Raw genomic sequence first — 12500 nt, 5'->3', positions numbered from 1 at the left:
AGAAAAGTACAAAAGCTTGAAATTTTGTTCTACTTGTGCTTAATTTATTTTTTTATTCTGTTATTTTATTTATTTTATTATTTATTAAAGTACTTGAATTTACTTTAAGATTATTTTAATTTAAGCTATTTTTTATTTTTTATTAATTTTAATTTATTTTATTGATTTAATTTGCCTGAAGATGATTATTTTGTACTTTTGTCTATTTGAATGGTTGTGTTAAAAAAATAAATCAGACGTTACTCAACAGTTACTCAGTACTTGAGTAGTTTTTTCACCAAGTACTCTTTTACTTTTACTCAAGTAATTATTTGGATGACTACTTTTTACTTCTACTTGAGTCATATTATTCTGAAGTAACAGTACTTTTACTTGAGTACAATTTTTGGCTACTCTACCCAGCTCTGCTCAGTAGGTTGAACAGGCCGGTAAATGTGGGGCAGTGTTTTGTTCATGAAGGGTGCTTCAGTGTTTCCTGTGCTAACAGAGGTAATAATCGAAGCAACAAAGCTCCTAACACTTGCATTTAGAGACTTTGGCTAGCTCTCATCACAGTCGTTCCTTAGGTAGGCCTCCAGCCAGACCTCACCAGCCATCATCGTTTGCTGGAAGCTCCAGCTAATGTGATAAATGGCAATTCTTCCAAGAACGTTGACTCTTGGTTCTTACCCCTGTTTTGCGGTTGTGAAGAAGTTCTCCTCCTTCGGTGGGTTATACGCAGTTAGTTACATTGACAGCTCTACTTTTGTCAAGTCAACGCAAAGGGAACGCCGTCACCTCAACATCATCATGTACCTTTTAAAGCTGCGCGTTGAGGTCGTATGCATCATACGATAAGTGGTGTTTCAGAAGGTTGTGAAATCACGTGAAACTCATCAGTTTAGGGTTTACCTTCCACAAGAGAGGATGTTGTCGGAGTCTGAACTGAGCGACGTGGAGCAGCAAACGCTTTTAATCTAAATGCTGCATCCTAAAAAAAACATATAAGTCGTGCAAGGACGTGATGAATATATTAAGCAGAAATTGTCTAAATCTATTGGTATAATTTACAAAACAAGGGATCTGTTGGATAAAAAATGTCTGCACATACTGTATTTCTCTCTTATCATGCCATACATGTCATATTGTGTGGAGGTTTGGGGGAATACGTATAGAACTTATATAGACCCTATAGTTAAACTCCAGAAAAGAGCTGTAAGAATAATAAATAAAGTTTCTTATCGTGACACTACTAATAAATTATTTGTAGAGTCATGCATATTAAAATTCATAGATATTGTATATTTAAAAACATTAGAAATTTTGTTTCGAGTTAAGAATAATAGCCTTCCTGCTTGTTTTCAGCATTTCTTTAAATGAAGAGAAACAAATTATAATTTAAGAAGGCTGTGGGTCTTTGAAAGATGTCGTGTGAGGACTAATGTTAAATATAGATGTGTTTCATTTTTGGGAGTCAAATTATGGAATCAACTTAGTGATGAAGTGAAACTGTGTAAATCTCTGTTGAATTTAAAAAAAATATTGAAAAGTAAAATAATTAAGGATTACAATGCTAAATGATTGGAGTATAATTTGGTTAAGCAGAACAATTTAAAGGGAAATTTCTCTTTTTGTTTCTTTTCATATTGCAGATAATCTGGGTTTTCTGTTGGAAAGTACAGGGTAGGCAAATATAAGCTTTGGCTTCAGCCTATTCCTTTTTCGGTTACAGAGTTTATTATTATTTTTTGTGTGAAACTGATGAGTGTAAACTTGTATGAAAGTGTTTTTGTCATTTACACACACACACACACACACACACACAGTTTGAATTGCAAATAATGTAATGTAACCGAAATAAACAATTCATTAATTCATTCATGAAGCGAAACTGCGGTACAGCGGACCAATCACAGCCTTGCTCTGCAGACGGGGTTCACGTCGACGTGGAGTCTCTGACTCTCGACGGTGGAGAACCATAAATCAGATATGAACATTTACCAATAAGCCAGAGAGACCTGAGTTTTTTTGGTCAATGCTAAAGTTCAGGATTGAAGAATTTTCATTTTTGACCATTCGCTGCAACACCAACAGCATGAAGAAATGAAACACAATCAGAGAACGTATTTAGAAAAGCATTATTTTTGCAAAAATGGGGCAGGAAATGGGAATGAAAACAAAATCAAGGAACTGCTGGCTGCGCCATTTCAGTCTGTAAATTAAACACTGCTCACAGCCATCCTCCGTGAATCAACGCCTGCCGTCAGGACCTTCAACAAATCACAGACGTTTGAAGAACGGTCACCGCTATAGATTCAAAGCCTGTATTTAGTTTTAAACAAAAAGCATATGGATGTTGAAACAGGGGACTGTCTCAGTCCTCCAGGTCAGGGGAACCCTCAAAGTTTCAGTCAGCCCTGAGGTTGCTCTTAACAAAGGTTAAATACTTCAATAACCAAGACAAAGAGGTCCAGTCACCTCGATTCAAATGCTCGAGGAAACTGAGGAGCTTTAACTTCACATTGAAACTGATGTCTGCAACAGGTTTTAACAACATTGTGACAGGAGAAATCAATGTGTTCACACAAAAACCCTTTTCCTGACATTTATGAATGAGATTGCAGTCAAGCAGTCTGAAGAAATGTAATAAAATAAAGAGATATGCAACATAACTGATGGTGATTGGGTCTGGGTCTGTTTTTCTTGGATCTCTGCTTTGGTCTTGCGTTTGACTTGTTTCCTATTTTATTCTGAAAGTCTGGTTCCTTGTGTTGGTTCTTGTTTGACTTCCCTTGCAAAATCGGCCTAGCGTCTCGGCGGCCCCGTCGTGGATATATTGTCCTGTCTCTCCTGTAAACCCGTGCTGGTCCACACTGTGTCTCCTGGTCTGTGCAGGTCCTGGCGCCGGAGGTTTGTGAGCTGTCTTGTTACCGTTTGAATTCCTACGTGTAATCATTTTTTCAGTCCTGCGTCCCCTGCCCCCTGCGTTTGGGTCGTCGCCCCCCTGACAAGGTCACAGTCTCATGGGCTTTTAAAGATCCATCCTAATTGGTTCTTTAAACATTGTGTGCTGCCCTTGAGGTCAGTTTCATGCCTAGAAGTCCAGTAGACTAAGTTTGATTCGAGCAGCTGGTCCAAGTCTTCTTTGGCTACTGCACCAACACTTCCCCAATAGTTTCCAAACATTCTTGCCAGATATATTTTCATTTGACCATACTTCTATCGGAGCTTTTATGCCGTTCTCACTCCACATCTGGCAGCGAGCCATTTTTTTCTGGCTAAAGTGAGGTACACCTGCCTCTGTGCGGGTTGTTTACCTCTAGTTAAGGGTGCCAAATTAGTGCGTTAATTGCAATTAATTGATTACAGGTATATTTAGCACGTTATGTTTTTAATCGCTTAATCTATTTTTAATCTGTAACTTTACTTTTTCTGTTTGCGCGTTGCCTTTATTATGAAATCTGTGTTTGTGCAGTGATCTTCTTGTGCTTGAGTTGTGGGTGGAAAACAATGGTCAGTCCCACCTTGAAGAGGACGTTGATTGGCTGTTACTGTGTTTGGGTGTGTTTAGCTTACGCTGGTATGCTCCCATTGTAGCTGGACAGACATGGGGGGGAGTAGCGGAGAAGAGAAGTGAAAATGGAGGAGCATGTGAACGTTGTCGGTCCAGTGAATGGAGAATTTACATTTCTAAAATGCCCAGACGGCACCATTGGTAAAGGTAGAGTGATATGTATTCACTGTGGAAAGGACATTGCTCACCACCGAAGCAGCTCAAGTTTAATCTACCACATAAATGCAAAGCACCTGGTCGCGAGCGCAGCCACAGCCAACGTAAGCAGTAAAGATGTTAGCTATTTATCGAGCCACAGCAACGCTCTTCGCCAAACTAAACTTGAGGAGAGCAGCCCGCGCATGAGCAAGTCTGCGACCGAGAGGCTTGGCAAATGTTGCCAAGTGGATGTAAATGAACCCTGGTCCGTTAAACAGATCTGGAGTGAGGGTCTCCTAGGACTTGGTTTAGGTTCGCCGTCCCCAAGTCTCCTCAGTCTCAACACCTGTCTATATTAGAGGTGGGTTAAAAATATCGATATATCAAAATTTTATCGATATACATGTGAAGGAATGATTATCGATACATAAATCCAAGTAAATATAAAAATATATATATATATATATATATATATATTTTTTTTTTTTCTCCCAATTTTTTCCCCATTTTATCACCCAGTGCTCCTACCTATGACAGTCCTGGGCATTGCTCCCTCTACCAACCCCGGAAGGGCCCTACACTGAGCTCAAGCCTCCTCCTTACCTGAGGAGTGAGCAGGCCGCTTCTTTTCACCAGACAGGGTGGGGTTTCTCTGGCCGGACGTAGCGCGTGGAAGGATCACGTTATTCCGGCCAGAGAATCCCTTCCATTGCCAAAGCAAAATTGGTATTGTAACTAGAATATCGATATCGAATTGTATCAAATCGTATCGGAAATCGTATCGACTTGGGACCTAGTGTATCGGAATCGTATCCTATCAGGTCAGTGATGATACCCAGCTCTAGTCTATAGGTCATTCCTCTCCTGATGTTGTGTTTCTTGTTGTGCTCTTAATCTTTCTCTTCCCTTGTTTGTTTCGTTGGATTTTCCTGTGGTAGCAGTGACGTGGTTTAATAACCGCTTCAGTGTTATCCACTCGGGTCTTCTGCCCTTGAACTGATGAGTTGAACTGATTTTCACTGCACACACAGCCCGGAAACATGGATGCTAGCATGGCTGGGGATTCTACCTTCCTTAACTATCTTCTAATGTCAGAAAGAAGCAAGTATTAAAGGGGAATTCATGAATAAACAGTCGTGCAGCTGCGCGTGATGATCACGTGGAAGGAGTGCAGTTCTGTCGGTCTTGGAAGACTCTTTCTGGTATAACTTTAAGCATTCATTGTTTTTCAGTGATGAGGTTTTTTTCTGGCACCAAATAACCGTTGGTTGATGAACAACTTTAAACTTCCTGTCCGGGCTGTTTAAATCACCATCTACAGCACCGCATGCTTCTGTTCTTCCATGCCGATCACCTCCTTGGAACGTTTCTGAAGCAACATTCGCGTCTTCATCCGGTACTTTTTTCCGATTTGATACGGGAATTAAATAATACAAATGTAATTTTGAAACCTTTGGTGATGGATGGTGGTGTTTGGTTCTTTTCAGAACCACCGTGCAAAACGGGGGTTCTCTCTGTTTGGTTTTAATAAAACGCGAAGTTTTCAGCAGCAAACGCATTTGAATTCCACGTCCGCCCCATAATTCCCTCCTCCATCTAGAACCTCCTCAGTCATAATGGAGCAACATGGGGAACCAAGGCGCTCGAGGGTGCTACTGATTTCAGAGTGTTTTTATTCCCCGCTCTCAGGAAAAGGTCACCAATGACTTCAGCATCAGGCAGAGGGTAGTTTTTGTGTTTTATTTTTACTTCTTTATAACAGATAACCGCAGATCATTGGTAATTTTGTTGTTTTTGTTCTTTTTTTCCTTACTCCCTTAAGCCCCATCCACACATAAGCTTTACTTTTATAAAAACCACTGCCATCTCTGGATTAGGAATGGGCGATATTTTACCGTTCACGATAAACCGTCAAAAAAATTCCCCACGGTAAGAATTTGTCATCGCGAGGTAAAAACGATCAATTCCTGACGTTTTTGTGTAAAGCTGATTTATGGTTCTGTGTTAAATCGACGCACAACGTACGTGAAGGAAGGAAGGAAGGAAGGAAGGAAGGAAGGAAGGAAGGAAGGAAGGAAGGAAGGAAGGAAGGAAGGAAGGAAGGAAGGAAGGAAGGAAGGAAGGAAGGAAGGAAGGAAGGAAGGAAGGAAGGAAGGAAGGAAGGAAGGAAGGAAGGAAGGAAGGAAGGAAGGAAGGATATGAGCCAGAAAGAAAGAAAGAAATGAGCAAGAAAGCAAGAAAGAAAGACAAAAAGAAATGAGCCTGAAAGAAATAATTAATTCAATTTAATCGGTGTAGTTTAGTAGTATTTAGTATCTTTTAGAGCAGTGTTTTGGGGGCTCCAAAGACTGAATGTGGTGATAGATTTATAGTTACAAAGGTGGAGTTGAACTGGTATTTTTTTAATCGTCATTTTTATCGTTATCGGGATAAATGCCAGAAATTACCGCCCATCCCTACTCTGGATCTAAGCTCACTGAAGTGTCCTGAGGTCTGACCAATCACAGCCTTAGACTCTCTCCGACATCACAGACGGTGAGGCGGAGAAACCTGTTGCTGCCATCAAAGGAGACGCAGACGTTCTTCAGGCAGCTCGGTACTCACCGTCTCGCCTGTTCAGCTTGGCGTGGAAGGCGGCGTGACTGGCCGACGACTGAGATGAGCTCCGTAATGACGAGTGGGGCAACGCAGACACCAAAGGAGCATTGCAGTTGTCTGGAAGAGAAAAGAAAAGTGTTTGCCTCTCAGATGCGTGCCCTGTATTTCACCACCATGCCCCCCCCCCCCCCCCCCCCCCCCCCCACTCCTCCGCCCACATGCTTGGATTTGTTAGACAGACAGTAATTATAAACAGTGATTAGCTGCACATCAGCTCAAAGTGCTCCTGTACCTGAGTGCAGAAGACTTTTAAAGCAGAAAGCTGAAGTACCAGCCCCCCCTTCTCCTCTTATCCTCTCAGCCCTCAGATGCCTCCAACAGTCTATTAACCCCTGCAGTGACCCTTAAAAACTGCAGCACAAACGCTGTAGCTCCTTTCCAGTTTCTGTGTGTTCTTTTTAATCTCACATTGTGAGATTACATCACATCCAGCAGACAGCAGATTAGAGTGCAGTGATGTAAAGCTGTCACTTTCCTCCCGTCTCACACCAAACCCGTTCAGCGCCTGAGACCCGGGTCTGAGGACGGAATGAAAACTGGCACCGGGCTGATTACAATCATCCCCCCCGGGTGCCTCCGTCAGTTTCCTACATGGGCGAGGGGTGCGCCCCCGCTTCTAGGCGTCGCTCTGCGTCGAGCCCAGACGGATTCTGAGCACATCTGGAGCCGCCATTGGCCATCCATCTGGTCGACGAGGGTTCAGCAGAAGTGACAGTGCGAATTGGCTTCCTTTCTGGGTGTCCCGCTGAATTTCTACTGACCCGATTAGACTGCAGTCAGATCGCCCGCCAAGAGATTTTTCTAATCCTGATTTCAAGTGTGACTAAAGTGGATCAAGCTCTTATGTCCAAGATTCAAACCGCGGCAGAGCTGCATATGTTCATCGGGGAAATGAGAGCACTGGCATCTTAGCGCCGCACCATAAGCACCAGAGTTATCATGCGAGGACCGTTTCCTTCGTCCAGCAAGTGTCTCTTTGATGCCGCGTCTGATTCCAGCTGAGCGTCGTATTCATGTCACCCATCTTTTCTTTCTCCTCCACGATGTGAGCACACACCTCAGAAGCCTGGTCGGTTTGTTTTTTCATTCAGTCTACAGGAAACAATTGCGCCATGACGGGGTTTGAACGTACTAAACCAGGCAGCGTTATTCTGACACTTGTTCTTAAACCGACAGGTGAGGTAAGGTTCTGTAAGTTTTTCCGTGTGGAAACGCTATTACTGTTACGGGATCTACTCTCCAGCCAGATGCCCGACTGTCAGTCAGGACGACTTACGGACGAGGGATGGTTTATCTGCAAAGCTGCTCCCCAGGCCCGTGGGATAACTGGAAATCCTCTGAAGCCGACTCCAGATCCAAGTCCAGGCCTCGAGGGTTTGAATTTTATAACCAAATGAAGCCAGCTTTGCTTCTGAATGCATGGAAATAAACACATGCACATGAGTGCCCGCTGACAGAGAACACTTAATCTCTCTTGAAATCAAAAACACATCAGCTGCCGGAGAACGAGAACTCCCAGCTGGAGGCACAAGTGATGGCTTTCTGCTGAAGATGTGTCATGTTGACACTTCTGAGCTCAAAGCTCACCTGAGGTCACTGCTGACTGTGTCTGGAACAATAATAATAATTACAATAATAACAGTACCGGTAGTGGTAACACAGGTAACACAGGGAGACCTGCTCACTGGCTGCAAGGCTCTCGAAACTGAGTAAATGTATTTTGTGTAAGTTTCATCAATCAAGCAGGACATGAATATTAACCTCAGTGTTATTACCACCTCCACACCTGCACGCTCAGTCTGGTCCTCAGTGAAGGTGAGCGCACCTCTGACACGTGTCCCATCAGAACAAGGCCCTGGTAAAGCTGCTCATGAACGGCCTACGGCGGCTGCAGAAAACCCCAACAAACTCTGCAGTTTCGTAAGTCTTGAGTTATTTTTGTCTCAGCTGTCCTTTTTTTTTTTTTTAATTCTGAAACTGTCTCATTTTAGGATTTAGCAGAGCCCTGCTTCTGCCCCTTTTGCACATATGAACCTTCTGTTTTAATTTATTTTTCTCTATTTGTTGTCTTTTTGGGGGGGGTTATGTTACCACTGTGCTGGTTATTTGTCACGCCAAGTTGAGAGGATGTTCAGAATGGATCTCACACTTGGGCTTGAATCCTAAAAGTACAAGGAGCCCTGGGGTGTGCAGTTTGTCGGCACCCCTCAGCTACGAGCTACATACCCTCATATATCTGGAGAGATGAGACAACACTAACTAGCATGTACTCACAGAATTCCCAATACAACAGTAGCTTGAGCACATTACCAGAGTAAATTGGAACTTGGCTAGACGACGGATGCTAATGGGACCGAACAGTAACTAATGAAAATGAATCGGCTGGTACTCTTCTTGTTTTGTTCCCTTCCTTGCCTCGGCTCTCTGTGAAACTTCATCTAATACATGTTTGTTATCATGCTTTTCCAGACTTTTTCAAAGGGCCAGACTTGTCTTTTATTGTTTTATACGCAGCTTCAGGCCATCGAGGTGTCATCGTGAGAGGTGCACGACTGATTAGGTCGTGCTCTAAGGCTGTGAGAGCGTGGGCTTCCCTTGAACAACCTAGAGTCTCGTCATGTCAGCATTAATTGCATTTGCAGATTGGTCCTCTAAACTACTGGAGCAGAGGAAGCCAGCCCGAGCAGGGTCACTGACAAAAGACGGCTTCAGATGTCATCCTCAGTAAAGCTTATTTTCTTTTTCTACATTTTAGTCTACTGATCAGAAACTTGTCTGGTAAAAGAAGGAGAGGAGCATCCCATTCTGTTTTTAGTTTAAATACTGTAGTGCTTATGCACGCATGCATCGCCTTTATCATGGAGTCCCTCCGACATATCAAATACCAGTTTAAACCCTGAGCCTGTAACTGAAACTATGAGCCTGTTTGAGTCTTGATTGTGAAACAAACGTGTCAATTACACATTCTGGGTTGGTACTAGGAATGGGCGATATTTTACAGTTCACGATATACCGTCAAAAAAATTCCTCACGATAAGAATTTGTCATGACGCGGTAAAAACGATAAATTCCCGTTGATTATGTTTTTGTGTAAAGCTGATTTTTGGAAGGAAGGAAGGAAGGAAGGAAGGAAGGAAGGAAGGAAGGAAGGAAGGAAGGAAGGAAGGAAGGAAGGAAGGAGAGAGCAGGAGGAAAGAAGGAAGGAAGGGGAAAAAAGAAGGAAGGAAGGAAGGAAGGAAGGAAGGAAGGAAGGAAGGAAGGGAGGAAGGAAGGGAGGAAAGGTGAGAAGGAAGGGAGAAAACAAGGAAAGGAGGAAGGAAGGGAGAAAAGAGGAAGGGAAGAAGGAAGGAAAGAGCAGGAGGAAAGGAGGAAGGAAGGGAGGAAAGAAAGAAAGAAAGAAAGAAAGAAAGAAAGAAAGAAAGAAAGAAAGAAAGAAAGAAAGAAAGAAAGAAAGAAAGAAAGAAAGAAAGAAAGAAAGAAAGAAAGAAAGAAAGAAAGAAAGAAAGAAAGATATGAGCAAGAAAGAAAGAAAGAAAGAAAGAAAGAAAGAAAGAAAGAAAGAAAGAAAGAAAGAAAGAAAGAAAGAAAGAAAGATAAATTCCCGTTGATGACAAACATGGCGGATCTGAGAGCGAGATAGATTCATAGTTACAAAGGTGGAGTTGAATTGGTATTTTTTTTATCGTCATTTTTATCGTTATCGGGATAAATGCCAGAAATTATCGTGATACATTTTTTAGTCCATACCGCCCATCCCTAGTTGGTACTAGATATCATCTGTAAATGTCTTAAACTTTTTCTCTTTCTGAGGTGAATAATAATAAAATAAGTGACCCCCCTCCCCCAGACTTGATCCAGAGTCAGCATCCTCCTGGCTGGTTCAGAGCCTCAGACCGGGACCTGAGCAGCCCTCCTGAAGCCAGAACCTGAAGATGGATGAGCTCACCGAGGACCCTGCTTCCTTCGTTCACGACATAGCAGACAGACATGGATCTGCTGTGTGCATCTTTAATTCACCTTGTTTTTTGTTTTTTTTTTACATTTTCATCTTCTAAGAGTCCTTGTGCTGTCATGTTCATATTCAAGTAAACATTAAAATGCTCCCTGTTTTTCTTTGTTGTGAAAAGACGTCAGCAATGTCGCCTCACTCCTTCGGTCCTCTGCTGATCCACGACTGCAAACAGGAGGGACGCGCCACCACACTTTGTGTATTTCTGCACCGCTGTTATTTATAGAAGCATGTATGTGTGTGTGTGAGTGTGTGTGTCCGTCCTTCGTTATCTATCATGATTAGAAGAGCGGAGCTCCGTGGCGCAGAGGAATAAACCCCAGAACATCAGGCTCGGATGCACAGACGATCCTCGATAACAGGATCAATGCCATCTCAGTTGTGGATTTTCCTGGCAATAAAAACATGAAATATCTGGAGGCTTATCTTAAATGTCTCCCAATATCCCCCACAACATTTACTCCTTCCATTTTCAAGCTAACACACGTGTCCCTTTGCTCTTTTCCTCAGCTGGTGATTACAATCGTGTTTAGATTCCAGCGGAGAATTTTGTCTCCTCTTCGTCCCCTTCCTCATCATTTAATCAATACCTGAGTCACGCGGACTGAAAATCTGTAATTAACTTTGTAGAAATTATCTTCCCAGGTCAAGGACGCTATGCCGAGTGGAGCAGGGACTCTCACCGGCTCCAGGTTTCACTTTAATATGCGAATTCAACGCGTCCCCTTCGCTTTCTGCCGTGTTTGCAGCTGTACTGTTGACGCAAAGCTTTTCCCGCTGCACGAAACCGACGGTGCTGCAGAGGAATCAAACGCACGCAGCACAACAAAGGGACTTTTTGTTGCTGGGTATTTTCAGCCGTGCAGTTGCAGAGGCACCTGAAGCTCTCAAACCTCGAGTTTCCACTCAGATATCGAGTCTCTGTGAGCTGTTGGAAGTGGGAGGAAAACATGCCAAAGCGATTTCCTAAAAATAGAAGATGTAATAGCTGAAGGGGGAAGAGCAGGCATCCCGACCGGAGGTGATCCGGATGCCCGCGTGGATGAAGCCCTTGTGATTAAAGCTGCGGCTGCCCAATTAGAGCGCGGCTCGCCGTGGAGGATGTAGGGAGAGTCCGGCCAAACATTCGATTAAAGTCTCCCACGGAGATCAGCAGGTGTCAGCCGCCGGATAGAAGACCCGTTTTATGTCCACGAGTTTCCCAGAACAATTAGGGAGTCCGATACCTTGCCGCAGAACAGGAGCTGCTCCTGCACACCGAAATGCATTTTAACGTTGTTGTTTCCTGGCAGTTTTAAAGTTGCCTTAATGTTTAATGTTTGATTTACTTCTCATTGTCATGGGTATTTCAGTGATGTTGAAATCTATTACTTGAATACTTTTTAGGATTTTTTGCTTCAGTAATCTAACATCACGTTTCCCTGCGTGCTGACGAACATTTACGAGCATTACAGAAGGAGTTGCACTACCTTGCTCTTGTTGGGGCAAGGCAGTGCCGGTGCTGATGTCTTGACTGAACTTTGCAGGATGTTTCAAAAAGTTACATTTTACAAGATCTACTGATCTACTGGAAGTCAAGCTGCTGGTCGTCAGAACCCCACAAAACCAAGCTGCAAAAATTCGTTATGAAGAAAAACGGCTAGTCAGTCAAATGCGACATCACTATCCACTCCAAGAACCGGACCAGTACGTCAGAGAAACTAAACACCACAAACTCGTGGTGCAGCTCATCAGGTCAAGACTCAGAAGTCCACCTGCATCTCCGCGATAAGGGATGCTCTTTTGAGGACAAAGGTGGACACTTTTCGGACAGAGGAGACGGACGGTTTGAGAGTGGTTTGACTGACTTTAACGACTTATAGAGCTGAAACTTCTCACAAGCCAGTCTGAACACTGAAAGACCCTCTAGAACCAAGGACCCCAAGTCCAGCTGCCTTGATTGAAGTCTCTGAAAAGTCCTTTATTGTCCTGTTTAGAAGCAACTGGAAGATTTCCTCCTTTATTCACAATTACTTTCCCATACGTGAACTTCCACTAAATGTGTAACAGTTTTGACTAGAGTGAAAACGATATGTGGTCTCCACACTTCCCCCAACATATTCTCATTTTAATTGATTGTTATCAAACTAGACAAAATGAAAT

The 12500-nt window shown here is 43.1% G+C and overlaps 1 protein-coding gene across 1 annotated transcript in view; it reads right to left on the bottom strand.

The window, feature by feature from the left end:
- LOC133446186 (contactin-associated protein-like 5) overlaps positions 1-12500 on the bottom strand; it is a 202295-nt gene that overhangs the window by 163869 nt on the left and 25926 nt on the right. Inside the window, exon 2 of the mRNA XM_061724108.1 lies at positions 6296-6406. Coding sequence (XP_061580092.1) covers positions 6296-6406 — 111 coding nt within the window. The remainder of the gene's footprint in view (positions 1-6295; positions 6407-12500) is intronic.

The sequence above is a fragment of the Cololabis saira genome, chromosome 6 (assembly GCF_033807715.1).
Source record: "Cololabis saira isolate AMF1-May2022 chromosome 6, fColSai1.1, whole genome shotgun sequence".
Classification (NCBI taxonomy): Eukaryota; Metazoa; Chordata; class Actinopteri; order Beloniformes; family Belonidae; genus Cololabis; species Cololabis saira.
The sequence above is the reverse complement of the archived record's forward strand: the minus strand, read 5'-3'. Positions and strand labels throughout refer to the sequence as shown.